This window comes from Thunnus albacares, chromosome 5, assembly GCF_914725855.1.
Source record: "Thunnus albacares chromosome 5, fThuAlb1.1, whole genome shotgun sequence".
Lineage (NCBI taxonomy): Eukaryota > Metazoa > Chordata > Actinopteri > Scombriformes > Scombridae > Thunnus > Thunnus albacares.
In genome coordinates, this window is record NC_058110.1 from 22,140,605 (window position 1) to 22,154,132 (window position 13,528).

The following is a 13,528-nucleotide window of genomic DNA, read 5'->3' on the forward strand; positions in this document are numbered from 1 at the left end:
TACATTAAAGGAGAGGTTCACAATTTTTCCAGTCTGTCTTAAAACAACAGTCAGGCGCCCATATGGACACTGAAAGAGGTTTTCCTTGCTGTAATCATTCCTCCTGTTTATACTGGCTGTTAAAAGGTCCCCTTCAAACGTTCAGTGTAAGTGATGAGGGCCAAAGTGTGGCATCAGAAAGAGTAAGACATCCTTCACCCCGGCAACACCCTGCAGCTCCTCCTGGGGGATCCCAAGGCGTTCCCAGGCCAGAGGAGATTTGTAATCCCTCCAGCATGTTCTGGGTGTGCTCCAGGGTCTCCTACTAGTGGGACGTGCCTGGAACACCTCCAGAGGGAGGCGTCCAGGAGGCATTTTAACCAGGTGCCCAAACCACCTCAGCTGGCTCCTTTCAATATGAAGGATTTTGTGATTTGTGCAAAAATTCATTTAAAAGTTTATCTGAAGCTTATATGAGTCTTCAGCAGGCTGAGTTAGTCACATCAAGAGGATATCTGCCACATTTACAGTCTTTTTAGCACCAAATTTCCATTTTGTGTTTCCACGGACAGTGTTTCCCTGTTGAGCTGCAGTGCAAGTATAGTAACAAAAAGAGGGACTGTGGCAGAAAAAAGACAACATTACATTGTAACATTAAAAGATATCTATTTGATTTGACTAATTTTGATGGCTGGATCTTCATATTAGCTTTAAACTTTTAAATACATTTTTGCACAGAAAGAGGCTTGTGGATTTCGGCTCCCATCACTTGAATTGTAAGTGCATTATGAGGGGTCAGTATGAACAGGTGGAATGATTCTTGCAAGAAAAACCTATTTCATTGGTCATTTGCACCTGCCTATTGTTTTAAGACAAACTTGAAAAATTGTGAACCTGTCCTTTAAGACAGTGAGCAAGGTTTATAGTGTTCCAGCGTTTCTTACATGTAAAGTAAATCACAGTGAAGCATTTAACTTGTAATGTAAACTAATCATGTGAATAAAAGTCCCAGGTATGTGCATGGTGTTGTGTTGTGTGCATGCAGAGGTGGCTGCAGATGCAGACTGTCGCTGCAACAGGACCCCCTCTCCTCTCCTCTCCTCTCCTCTCCTCTCCTCTCCTCCCCTCCCCTCCCCTCTCCTCTCCTCTCCTCCCCTCCGCGGCTCATGTGCGCAGTGTTGCTGCAGCCTGGAGCCGAGCACAGCTGCCCGGTGCGACCAGCGGTGAACATCAGCAACTATCTGGCTGCACCGCTAAATGCCAACCTCAGGCCGCTGTCGCTCAACAAACAAAAACATACAAGCACCTAAAAAGAGAGCTGGTAAGCTTTTATTTGGACGTTTATCTCACTTGTAGACTAATTAAGATCCTGGCGTTAATGTTAGTAATAGCAGCGGATAACGTCAACGCACCGCTAGCTATATTAGCTCGCTAGCTAGCAATTAGCTAGTAGGCTATACGATAAACATTTCCAATGTGGCGGTCACATTTCATTTAAAGCTACACACCTCAGTGAAACTGGATCTGCAACCTCATAACGTCATTTAACTTTGAAAAAAATCAGGTTGTGTTTTTACAATATCAGTTCACTGCAGTTCGCTTCGTTTTCACAGCAGATAACAGTGAAAAGCTCTGAGGTTTGGATGGCTACTCTGAACACAAGCTATCAAACAGGCGCTAACGTTAGCTGGTTTCACCATCTTCCACCACTTCAGTGCAGATTGTGGTCCACTCGCACTGTTTTTTTTTTATATAGTTGAGCAGGTTACAAAGTGTAAATCGATGGTTTTATTGGTCATATGATTGAGCAGCGCCAGGTTTCACTTTCAATTATCTGTAAAGTGTCACTTAATAATATGTGGATGAATCCTCTCAGTTCCTATCTGTGGTTGTATTCACATATGCTGTCGATTAAATGAGGAAGCACTGAAATCTTCCCAGTTTAAAGAGTAAATAACTCTCATTGCACGATTAAAAAAATATCACCACTCATAAATAATCCATTAAATCCACAATGCAGCAGCATCACCTTCACAGTCAGCAGACTCACAGGAAGAACTTAATTTATCTCATCTAACAAACAAAGAGGTGCCGCAAGCTCTCAGATACTCTAAGCACAGTCCTCCCTCATATTCTGCTTAACTTTATCACAGCTCCTGGTAATTGTGACTGTTTTTTCACAGGTGAAATTGAAGTAAGCCAAACCAAATCTGTTCGCTCTCTGTTTTGGTTCTGACCAAGCGGGTATTGCTCTACAAATGGATAATGGAGACTGGGGCCATAGGGTAAGAGATGGCTAGAGATTGGACTATAAATAGAGCAATGTCAGATGTTTTGAATTAAGAAATGTTGGCTTATTTTAATGTTAAATTCACTCATGAAAGTTGTAATGTTGAGGGGTTTTTTTTGTTGAAGCTGTTGTTGAAGAGCTGTTTGCAATATTTAGTCTGTTCTCACTGGTATAAAGGGTGGACAAAATATTAGAAACACCCCTCGCTGTAATGAATGCCCAATGAATTGGTAATTGGTTGCTCATCTGCTTCTCATTTTAAATTCACACATGTCCTTGGCAAACACTAACTTACTGTAACTTAATAGAAACATGTGATTCTTATCCTCTTCTCCTTTTTGCTCTAGATGACTACTCCTGTTACTTTGAACGTGGGAGGCCACATGTACACCACCAGTTTATCCACCTTGCAGCGTTATCCAGACTCCATGCTGGGCGCCATGTTCCGGGGAGATTTCCCCACAACTCGAGATTCCCAAGGGAATTATTTCATCGATCGCGACGGCACACTTTTCAGGTACATCCTGAACTTCCTGCGGACGTCTGAGCTTACCCTCCCAGTGGACTTCACAGAGACAGATCTCCTGAGGAAAGAGGCGGACTTCTACCAGATCGAACCTTTGATCCAGTGCCTTAGCGATCCCAAGCCGCTCTACCCTCCCGACATCTTTGAGCAGGTGGTGGAGCTCTCTAGCACTCGGAAACTGTCAAAATATTCCAACCCGGTCGCTGTTATCATCACGCAGCTGACCATAACCACAAAGGTTCACGCCCTGCTGGAAGGCATTTCCAACAACTTCACCAAGTGGAACAAACACATGATGGACACCAGAGACTGCCAGGTGTCCTTCACCTTCGGACCATGTGACTATCATCAAGAGGTGTCCCTACGCGTTCACCTCATGGACTACATCATGAAACAAGGCTTCACCATCCGGAACACGCGTGTGCATCACATGAGTGAGCGTGCAAACGAGAACACGGTGGAGCATCACTGGACTTTCTGTAGACCAGCTCACAAAGTTGAAGACTGAGTTCGCAGCACAGTTGTTGTGGATGACTGTTTGATATGTCATAATATTACACAATCAAAAAAAGAACAAAATTGACCCCTGTTTCAGAAATGTGTCACTAATAATGATTTCTTTGGAGGCTGAGTGACCAAACAGATAACATAAAAAGAATGAGTGATTCATCTGTTGGAGTGCAAGAGTGTTATCTTAGTAAAACACTTTGTCTTCAGTGCTACAACTGCATATTAAACATTTCTATAAAAATGGATACTTCATTGACGGTAAGGTGTACAAAACAAAAAAACCCCATTTCTTATGAAGCAGAAAGACCCTATATCAATAACTTTATTTATTTAGGAACACAATATTTTACCCCATTGCAAAAGATATGCTAAAACTGTGGGCATGTTCACTTTTATAGGAATAATTTTTATTTAATGTGGTTCCAGTACCTGCCACCTGTTACAACTGAAGTCCGCAATAAAGTGATTGTAAACTGGTAGCCATGATTTGAGACTCTATGCGTACATACGGTATCAAATCTTTATCTTAATAAATGAAGATCATAATTTGGTGGTAAAAGTTAAAAAGAAGAGGTTGTAAAAAGTCTGTACCACATACACAACCTCTTGGTCACAAGTTAAGCCAGTTTTGGACTCAAGACACTAAACAAAGAACTTTTTTTTTGGATCTGAAGGTGTCAGGAGTGAATCTTTTTCCATAATAATAATAATAATAAATTATGATTATCTTTAGCCCAATTTCTTTCTGGTGAGTTTAAAGTAGCTAGATCTTAAAATTAGTCTCTCAGCTCTCTATTATCTCTTTGTACGGTACTATTTCTGGAGAGCCTAGTAGTCGTTGCATGTATGTGTCTGAGTGTCTTGTGTATGTATATGTATTTGCTGCGCGCGCTTTGCAGTATTATGTCATACTGTTACACTTTAGAGCTCATATCAACAGTGATGTGTTCAGTCATTCCAGCCCAATAAACCCATTTGTCAGTCTCATTTGTATTTGTCAGTCATTAATTTTGCTTTATGGTTGAACTTTTAGTCTTAACTCTGCAACATCAGCTACTCTTAACATCCAGCGACTTACAAACTGCTTACAGCCAAGTTCACCACAATTTTTAGAGCTATTAGGGAGGAAACTTGAGCTACATCAGTGATCCAACATATGACAAATTGTGTTAATAACAATTTTAATCAGTATATGACTGATACAGCAAGAGTTTTTAAAATTGAGTTCATATAACATTCATAACATTTGGAGTGACAAATGGAGAGCTCCACATTTTACACATGTTAAACTGCTGACCAGACTAAATGTTATCACTTTCTCAATTTCTTTCTCAATAATGTTTTGTATGTCAGAAAATTAATTTATTTGAGTAAAATGAATGCTATGGAAAGGATGTTTTAGTAATTGCAATTTTTGATCATTCACAAGTTGAAAGTAATGTTTGGGTTTGCCTTCTTGTCATAAGTAATTGTAAGAAATTACTACCCTTGTTGATTTACATAGTCAAGTTTTCTTTTTTATGCCAATGCAACCCTGTGGCATCATTTGATTTACAGCCAGTGACCTACTTTGGAGTTTATTTATTGAATCCCAATAGAAAAGTCATCAGGAAACCAGAAACACACTGAAATATCTATAAATTCAACTGAGCATCAAGTAAAAATTATGATTAAACAACCAAATCACACCAAGCAAGATTTATTTTCATGTGCTCATTATAATACACAACATTAAGGTGGCCATCATGTTAAATGTTTTAAGACATGAAAAACAATGGAAAATATTTGTATTTTTTTAAATTGGACAACAGTGTAAAGATGTCCATGATGTCTCTACAGAATGCTACAGGTCTCCCCCTACACTAAAAACACAGATGTACAGTAATGTTGTCTGTTTCTGAATTGGTAATCACTTCAGTTAAGGTCACACATAAGAAATGAGAAGATGAACGTATGTCCAAGTTATGAAAGGTGCTAATTTAGTCAATTGTAGAGATTATTTGAATAGATATAGTTCATGTGTGGTTTTAAAGTGCACAACTTTGGCCTGTCTGAGTAGGAGTAAGAAATCTGTCTCCATGTTAAACAAAATTTCTGTTTCATATAGGAGCTTAATGCATTATGATGTTATGGTTGACATGGGCTGCCACAAAGACCCCAAGAGGCGACTAATTCTTGAATATTAAGGAAATCACTTCCCCTCCAACCTTTATTCTTGTCATCAGTGATGTAGAATCAAATTTGTTCTCTTCCATGAAAGACCTTGGTGAATTAATACCATCACTACAATCAACTCTATGGATGCTAGGCCACCATCACCACAGCATTTCACATTAGAATTCCTGTCCAAACTTGACTTTGTAAGTACAGTATGTGCTCTGAGTTTGACCCTGTTTTTATAAAGCCAGTCTTATCTCTTTTGTGTCAGTGGTTCAACACACAGTCAAAAATAATCAATTGATTGATTAAACTTTGTATCACTTTTCATTGGTGGGCAGGACTTTAAAGATCTTTCATATAGTACAGACTGTATTGTTTTCCATTCAACTCTGGCCACTAACACTTTATTTTGCAATATTAATACCCAACCAATAGTCATTTTTATTGATGCTGTTATGTCACTCTGAATAAAAGAGCAGATCTTCTTAGGAAGTCCTTCTTTTATTTAAAGTTGTATTTTCATAAATATTTTTTAAAACAGTTTTTCTATTTTTTCACTTCTAAAATGTAATAGTTTAACAAATAAGTCCACAGAAAAAGATAGAAAGAAACTATTAAAATGTTATGTGACCTGTACAGTCTTTTCAGCTAGTTTAAACCGTACGCTCGTTTACACAACCGGATATTACGTCATAACTTTTTTGGATGCGTTCGTTTTTAACTCCAACGTCGAGCTGTGATTCATTCTTCAGCGGCTTCCAGATCACTCCGCCCCTTTTCTTTATGCCAGGTTTACAAAACGAGCGCACCCTGTCATTCTCCTTGCTCATATAACGTTTGGAAAGGACAAGTGAAAAAGGTCCATACCTGTAATATGCTTGAGATAGCGTAACTCGAGAGTCTCCCGGTGGCATTGTAGACTGCCTGTCGACACCGTTTAACGTCGTAAACGTCTGTTACTCAGAATGTTTCAAAGAAGTGAAAGCTTGAGATATTTCCTGAGCCTTGTGCCAGGTAAACGTCAATTTGGGACGTACAGGTTTCTACCTATCTTTTTTTGCATCGGAGGCGTCATGGAGTGGATCATGATCAACGTGAGGATAGGACCAGAAACTTTCTGTAAGTGTGAAGAGACATTAAGTTCCTCTCTTATTAATACAGCGTTAGTTTTGTCTTGGTATCTAGCTAGCACTTCTGTTAGCCCCGCTCCTCCGTGTGTCATGAATCAAGTGTCTGTTAACGGCTGTTATAAACAAATAAAGAGGCTAAAACCTGGTAATTGGCAGCAGTTGGTCGCCAGGTTTGTGTTTTGCTAGACGTTATTGAAAATTTCCTGTCTGGTAAGCTGCGTCACTTTATTTTAAAAGTTGTAGCGACGAGACGTGGAAATTGCCATGCTAAGCTACCGTGTTGTGTGTTTACCACGAGTTTACTGTGGTCCCACTGTTATGACTGTGCTTGTATAATTTACACCCCTTGTTGACCTTCCAGATATTATGTCCTCAAATTTTCCTACACTGCAGCCTCTCTCCTGTCCTCTCCTCTGCTCCCCTGCCATTAGGAAACATGGAAAAAGTGAGAGAAAGAGGAAAAACAGACATTTTAACTAGACAAAGTACAGACAGTGAGGTGGGTCAGACAGATTTACAGCTAGGAGTGTCAAATACTAAAATATATTACGACTCTGTATCGATTAAGTGAAATAACTATCAGTGATTTCATACAATATATAATTTACAGGTGGGTCATATTGTCTCAAAGATACAAATCAATAGCCTAGATGACATTTAGTACATAAAACCATTGGTGGGAGAAGTGATTGGGTTCTTTACTTAGATAAATTTATAATACCCCCCCCCCCCCCCCCCCCCCCCCCCATATGTTAATGGGGTGAATAAAACATTAGGAACACCATTCAATATTATACACCCCAGTACCACCATCACCCACTACACCCTCAATAATAAACATAAAGTAGAATTATCTCCTCTCTGACAATGTCAACGTATAAGCTTCATTAATGTAGAATTTATGGCAGAGCTGTTGTATTGGATTGCATTAGATTGCACATGTGTACCTAATAAACTGGTTGGTGAGTGTATAAGTATTACTGGCAAAATGTACTTGAAGTATCAAAAGTAAAAGTAGTTAGTATACCAAATTGTCCCTTTCAACATGTTTTGTATTGTTAAATTATACATATACTTTATATTGAGTTAAGTATACTGTTGAGTAGTATAACAATGCATTATATTTTCAGGAAAAAATTACTGATCATGTGTTTTGTGTTTAAAAATCTGACTCCGCAAAGTAACCAGTTACTATAGAGCTGCAACAATTGATTCATTTGTCGATCGATAGAAAATTAATCCGCTACTATTTTTATAATTGAATGATCATTTTTCTAATCATTTTCCAAGCAAAAGAACCCAACATTTTCTGTTCCCAACTTCTCATACGTGATGATTTGCTTTTTTTCTTTGCCATATATGACAGTGAATTGAATTGAATTTTGGACTGGTAGTCAGACAAAACAAGCAAATTTATGATGTGACAAAGGTCTCTAAGTAATTGTCAATGCCATATATATATATATATATATTTTTTTTTTTTTTTTACAGTTTTTAACATTACATAGACTAAACCATTAATTGATTGAGAAAATAATTGTCAGATTCAAATGAAAATAATATATAATAAGCCTTACCATTAACTATAGCCGTCAAATAAATAAGGCTGCAACTAACTTCTATTTTGTTATCAGTTCATTGTTTGGTCCATGAAATGTCAGAACTAGAGCCTGACTGATATATCAGTCTGTGGATATTATCAACCGATATTGGCCTATCACAGATATATCGGTATATTTTTAAAGGCATATAGGCAGCATTCTATGTATCTTTGATTCTTTTTCTTATTTCAAGTTTAATATATACATACATATGAAGTCTTTTTGGTCTGTGTTTTTTTTATTTATAGTTATCTATGATTATTAAATTCCAAGTGAAGTTTACAGTTTCAGTGCACTGATGTCATTTTATACAATAAATTTTATTCTTAAGCTGTAAAATATCCTGCCTCCATTACATATCTTTGTCACCAATGTTTGATAACCACATTTGAAGGATCATTGCAAAAAATGTGTGTTTATGTGTATATTCTGTATATATAAGATAATCGGCCAATATATCTATCAGAATTTTTTTACTCTCTAATATCAGTATCGATATTGGCTCCACGAATCCACTATCAGTCGGGCCCTAGTCAAAACATTGTTTTTAGGAAATACCAAACACAAATTTCTCAAAGCTTAACTTGACATATTTAAATGTTTTTGTTTTATCTGGCTAAGAGTCTAAAATCCAGTGATATTTAGTTTAAGATCATGGATTAAGAAAGCCAGGAAACACTCAACATTTGAGAAGCTGGAACTAGCCGAGTATTTGGCATTAAAAATGACTTCCTGATTATCTTTCCGTTAGTTGACTGATCATTTCAGCTCCATAAATAAAATTTGTAAAATATTTCCCTCTGAAATATAGCGGAGTAGAAGCACTATGAAGTAGAATAATATTAATTGCACTCAAGTGCATTACTTTAGTGAATGTATTTTCCATCTCTGCATCACAGATTGGTGATAAAGTGTTGATATGTCTCAAGCTAAATCTGTGGAGAGTAGATGTTCCACATCATCACTTTAAAGATCTAAAAGAAAAACAGCCCTCGAGTGTTTCTACTCTCTTCCCCGACCCACCCTCCCTTACTTCAAATGTAGAGTTTCAGGAGAACTAAAATGACTCCTCTCCTCTTAAGAAAAAAACAACAAAAAAAAAGCCCTGCATGTTTTTTTTATCCTGAGGGCATTTAGAGATACAGAAAATGTTTTCCTCTACAGACAACAGACTCTAATTTCCAGTTTCCTTCCTTAGCTTGTAAGTAGTTTCCTTATCACATTCTGCACCCTTTGTAGTGGCAAACGGTTTGGCTGTCATTCAGGATTTGCAAAAATTCTGTATTATAACTAATCGTCCATTTCCACGGAAGAAATGTTGACATGTTGCAATCTGAAAAGCACAAGTGCAAACAATAAAATGAACAATGGGTGAATTTTATTTAGCTGCTTTGATTTCAGGGTCCTTGTATTGTGAATAATGGCTCACTGTCACATATCTTGGCTTGCTGGGACACTTGAATGGGTCAGAGCCATCGTTAATGTTATTAATAACACCTGTGTTCTTTAAAAACTGCCTGTTACTACAACTATGTCATTACGGTCTCTCAATTCTGTCATTTTCTTTCCAGATGATGTCTACCGAAGAAAACGGTCCGAACGGGAGTACCAGCAGAAGATAGCAGACGGTCTGATAGTTGTTAATGAGCCTGCAGCCAAGTGAACAGTGGTGTGATTCAATGTGGACTCCACGTGTGTCGTCTAAGGACACATTCTTGGACTCTTCCTGCCTTGATTATTTCCAGCTGGATTGAACTTTACAGCGTGCTATTCAGTTACAACAACAGTGTCACAATTATGAACATTTTTAAGGCTTAAAGTATGAAAGGCTGGTGGAGAAATCAACTTCCAACATGCACATTTTATTGTTAATATGGTCCTCAGCTTAAGAAACATTAGCAGTAATAATAGCACTAGTGTGAGATCAAGGCTGAAAACAGTGGCCTCATTTGTTCATAATAGCCATACCAAGGTCTCACTAATGATTTGATTCTAAAACATTGCATAGCATCTACAAAGATGAAAAAAAGCTGTCAGCCAAACTGTAACAAAACAAAAAATTACGAAAAAGTATCACTGTATTTATAGATATCTTGGATGATTTTGCACAGATGTTTTTAATACTGGCAGATAGCACCGATAAGAAACAAAAACCACTCGCTCTTTCTTCCCTCTTGGCTAAATCTTGCTCTTCTATAAATTTTATCTGATTATAAAAAAAAAAACAGTTAAGCTGCATGAGATTCACTGCTGAAACGTTTAAAGTCCTGAACTGTACAATTGATTTATTGAGTATATAAAAATGTAACTTATGAACTGTATTTTGTAATATTTTACCATCTGTATCTGCATCCTACACTCTCTCAGTTTACACAGAATATCCCCCAGAGGTTTACATTTGTCAAAAGCATGCTTTGGTTATTTCAGTTGTACCATCCGAGAGGGAGAGTGTGCAGACAGATGAAGCTGTTGGGATGATTGGACAGTATGACGGGGTTCCCATCCAGTCTCACCTCATCCATGTTGCTCCGTATGTAGTAACTGGTGTTTCCTTTGCAGAACGTCTCATCTGTTATCGATGCGATCTTGTTGTTCTGCAGGAGACATAAGAGACCAATCCAAGGACACTCAATTTGGCCAATTGTGTAGCTACAGTACTGCTGGCTCTAATACATCTAATTGGCTCTTCAGGAGCTTCTCTGATTAGTTGCAGTGAATTACACATGAACTTACATGCAGGTGCACAACGTGAAGAGACTCTGGAAGGTTGGGCACCGCTGTCATCTCGTTGTTTCCGAGGTAAAGATACTCCAGTTTCGTGAGTTTCTGCAACAAAAGACAGCTTTTTTAGAGGAGGCTTGGTGCTCTATCAAACAGCTAAACATATGCAACAATATTTAAAGTACATAATGTCACAACATAAGGTTAGTGGACTCACTTGCTACTTACTTTAAAAGCATTCGCCTTTACACCCTGGGTTGTCAGCTTGTTGAAGTTGGCATTGAGTGATACTAGCTTGACGGGAAGTATGGGAAGCCTAGTCAGTTTGTTTTCTGCAAGGGTGAGCTCCTCAAGATTTGGAAGTTTTGAAAAAGCTCCATCTTCTATCTCAGCAATGAGATTCCCAGTTAGGTCAATTCTTTTTAATGTTGCTAGAAAAAAAAGAAAAAAGAGCGTGAGAGCATGAAAAGAAGACATTCACTGAAGAAGAGAACTGACTGAATACTGACTCATCTATTTACCCATGTCTGCAAAGTCTCCATTGCTTATTTTTGTGATTTTGTTGAAACGTGCATAGAGATATGCCGTTTCCTTCGGCAGCGCTGGGACAGCTGACATTTCAGGGGACACCTCCTCGCAGTAAACGGATCCACTCAGGCAAACACACAGTAGACATGTTGGCAACTCTGCAAAAGAAAAAAAGAAGCGTTTTTATAGATTGTTGTTTTTAAGTTGGCTAATTGGTCTGAGTGATGTTACTGTGCAGCTTAAAATGCTCTTCACACAGTTTAGATGAGGACACTTGATCAGCCCCATTATTACATAATACAGGCTTTAGCTGCATTCACAAAAATGTGGAAGAATGCCTCAGCAAGTGTTGCATAATCGGCTTTGAAACAGTTGTTGAAAACTATTTATCTGTTTATAGAAACCTTACCTTCAGCTTTTGGACCTGCTACAGAGTTAGTGTCTGTGTCGTAAGTGATGCCGTAGTCAGGGAAGTCTACCGTGTCTTCCTGTAAAAAGAAGAAATCCTCATAATAGCTATACTTTTCCTCCCAACTCAGACTATTATGTGTTTCTTCCAGACGCTCATTAATGAAGTGTATAAACCCCAAAAGATGTTTTTACCTCAGGTTTTCTTGCTTCCGTGTATTCATTCGCCGCTGAGGACAGGATCCACGGGAGCATAACAGATGTGAAAATTAAAGTCCTTAATTTCATCATTGTGTCTGTGTTGCTGTCTGTGAGAGAAGAAAGTGCTGTCTGCTAGGCTTGGACCTGAGGTACATGTGAGCAGGAAAATTTTCCATCCAGCTTTTATTAAGCTGCCAGTATACTGCCCAGTAAGAAAAGGAAACAAACTTTAACTCAATACATGCTGTGTTTGTGTTGCTCTCAGTGGTGGGGATGACTCTTTAAGACAAGAGTATTACTATGTCTTTTTTTTTCCAGAACTAGTGATAGTGAAACAGAAATGGTGACTGTTGATGGTGAGTAGAGCATATTGAGCACAAAGTGACAAACTTGGCTGTCGTTAAACCTATTGGACACCAAATTTTTCTTTCGGTAATAAGGGAAGGAATTGCCAAAGCAAGCACTGAACAGGAAAGAGAAAAGTATTTAAAAAATGTCCCTAAGTTCAAAAGCCAATTTACAAATACCATGATTTGTTCGTTTCTCTCTTTAGGGGAGTCTTATTTGCCTGTTAAAAGTGACTCTTCTTTCCAGAATCAAGAACCAAACATATCATTTCTGATGGTGAGAGAGTATTTTTCTTTTGTTTGTTAAACTGGATAATTAGATAGATAAAAATCCTTCAACAATAACTATGTCAAAAGTATAAGTACTCATGTAAGTGAGCAATACTTAAATGTTGTATGTGATTGAGGTGGAGCTAACGACTTTCTATACTGTTGGTAAATCTAATCTATAACAATCATATTTTATAAAATGAGCATATGTATTGTATGTGAAATCCTCTTCTGAAAAGTAACTGCAGCCCTTTCCCTCTAAAATGTAGTTGAGTAGGAGTATAAGACAGCAGGAAATGGATATACTGAAGTACAAGTACCTCAAAATTGTACTTACGTGCAGTACTGGTTTAAATGTAATGTAAAAGAGAGATAATACAATTACTACCACTACTCTGCATGCAGTGAACAGCCACTTTCAGCCACTCACTCTGAAAACTGTCATATAGTGCTGAAATGATAAGTCGATTCATTGGTAAGTTACTTGACAGAAAATTAGTCAGTCACAAATTCAATTGAATTAATAGTTCAAGTCCTTTATGAAGCAAAAACAATAAACATCTCTGGTTGGGTTTGCTGCTTTTTTCTGTTTAATTACACATTGGATATTAATATATTGTATCATGTTTTGGACAATTTTTGGGAATTTTGATGAAAATGTATCACTATTTTCTGACATTTTACAGACTAAACCATCATCAAGTAATCAAAAAATAATCAGCAGATTAATTAATAGTGAAAATGATTGTATATATGCACTGAGACAAAGATCAAAGTTTTTTGTGTTTTATTGTTTTTCTATTGCTTGTACTGCAAGCAAAATGATTGATTACAGAAACCAATCGTAAACTGGGGTA

At 37.7% G+C, this 13,528-nt stretch overlaps 3 protein-coding genes across 3 annotated transcripts; 2 read left to right on the plus strand and 1 right to left on the minus strand.

The window, feature by feature from the left end:
• The first annotated feature begins 1,151 nt into the window (after positions 1 to 1,151).
• kctd6b (potassium channel tetramerization domain containing 6b) lies at positions 1,152 to 10,517 on the plus strand. The gene is made up of 4 exons (XM_044351139.1): positions 1,152 to 1,300; positions 2,163 to 2,264; positions 2,617 to 6,584; positions 9,768 to 10,517. The coding sequence occupies exons 2-3, from the start codon at positions 2,238 to 2,240 to the stop codon at positions 3,301 to 3,303; spliced, it is 714 nt and encodes a 237-aa protein (XP_044207074.1). The 5' UTR covers positions 1,152 to 1,300; positions 2,163 to 2,237; the 3' UTR covers positions 3,304 to 6,584; positions 9,768 to 10,517.
• Positions 6,431 to 10,517, plus strand: LOC122982112 (small integral membrane protein 4). Its single transcript, XM_044351140.1, has 2 exons — positions 6,431 to 6,584; positions 9,768 to 10,517. The coding sequence occupies exons 1-2, from the start codon at positions 6,431 to 6,433 to the stop codon at positions 9,857 to 9,859; spliced, it is 246 nt and encodes an 81-aa protein (XP_044207075.1). The 3' UTR covers positions 9,860 to 10,517.
• On the minus strand, positions 10,038 to 13,090 carry ognb (osteoglycin, paralog b). Its single transcript, XM_044351138.1, has 6 exons — positions 12,049 to 13,090; positions 11,855 to 11,933; positions 11,439 to 11,603; positions 11,146 to 11,348; positions 10,930 to 11,022; positions 10,038 to 10,790 (listed from the first exon to the last, which is right to left on the minus strand). Exons 1-6 carry the CDS (start codon positions 12,142 to 12,144, stop codon positions 10,620 to 10,622), a joined length of 807 nt encoding a protein of 268 aa, XP_044207073.1. The 5' UTR covers positions 12,145 to 13,090; the 3' UTR covers positions 10,038 to 10,619.
• Positions 13,091 to 13,528: the final 438 nt, after the last annotated feature.

Excerpts from the sequence above, each read along its gene's own strand:
- LOC122982112 (XM_044351140.1), top strand. The coding sequence starts at position 6,431 with ATGTTTCAAAGAAGTGAAAGCTTGAGATATTTCCTGAGCCTTGTGCCA. Across the intron at positions 6,585-9,767 it reads GATAGGACCAGAAACTTTCT|ATGATGTCTACCGAAGAAAA; the intron begins GTAAGTGTGAAG and ends TTTTCTTTCCAG.
- kctd6b (XM_044351139.1), top strand. The coding sequence starts at position 2,238 with ATGGATAATGGAGACTGGGGCCATAGG. Across the intron at positions 2,265-2,616 it reads ATGGAGACTGGGGCCATAGG|ATGACTACTCCTGTTACTTT; the intron begins GTAAGAGATGGC and ends TTTTTGCTCTAG.
- ognb (XM_044351138.1), bottom strand. The coding sequence starts at position 12,144 with ATGATGAAATTAAGGACTTTAATTTTCACATCTGTTATGCTCCCGTGG. Across the intron at positions 11,604-11,854 it reads AGCAGGTCCAAAAGCTGAAG|AGTTGCCAACATGTCTACTG; the intron begins GTAAGGTTTCTA and ends TTTCTTTTGCAG. Across the intron at positions 11,023-11,145 it reads TAAAGGCGAATGCTTTTAAA|AAACTCACGAAACTGGAGTA; the intron begins GTAAGTAGCAAG and ends CTTTTGTTGCAG.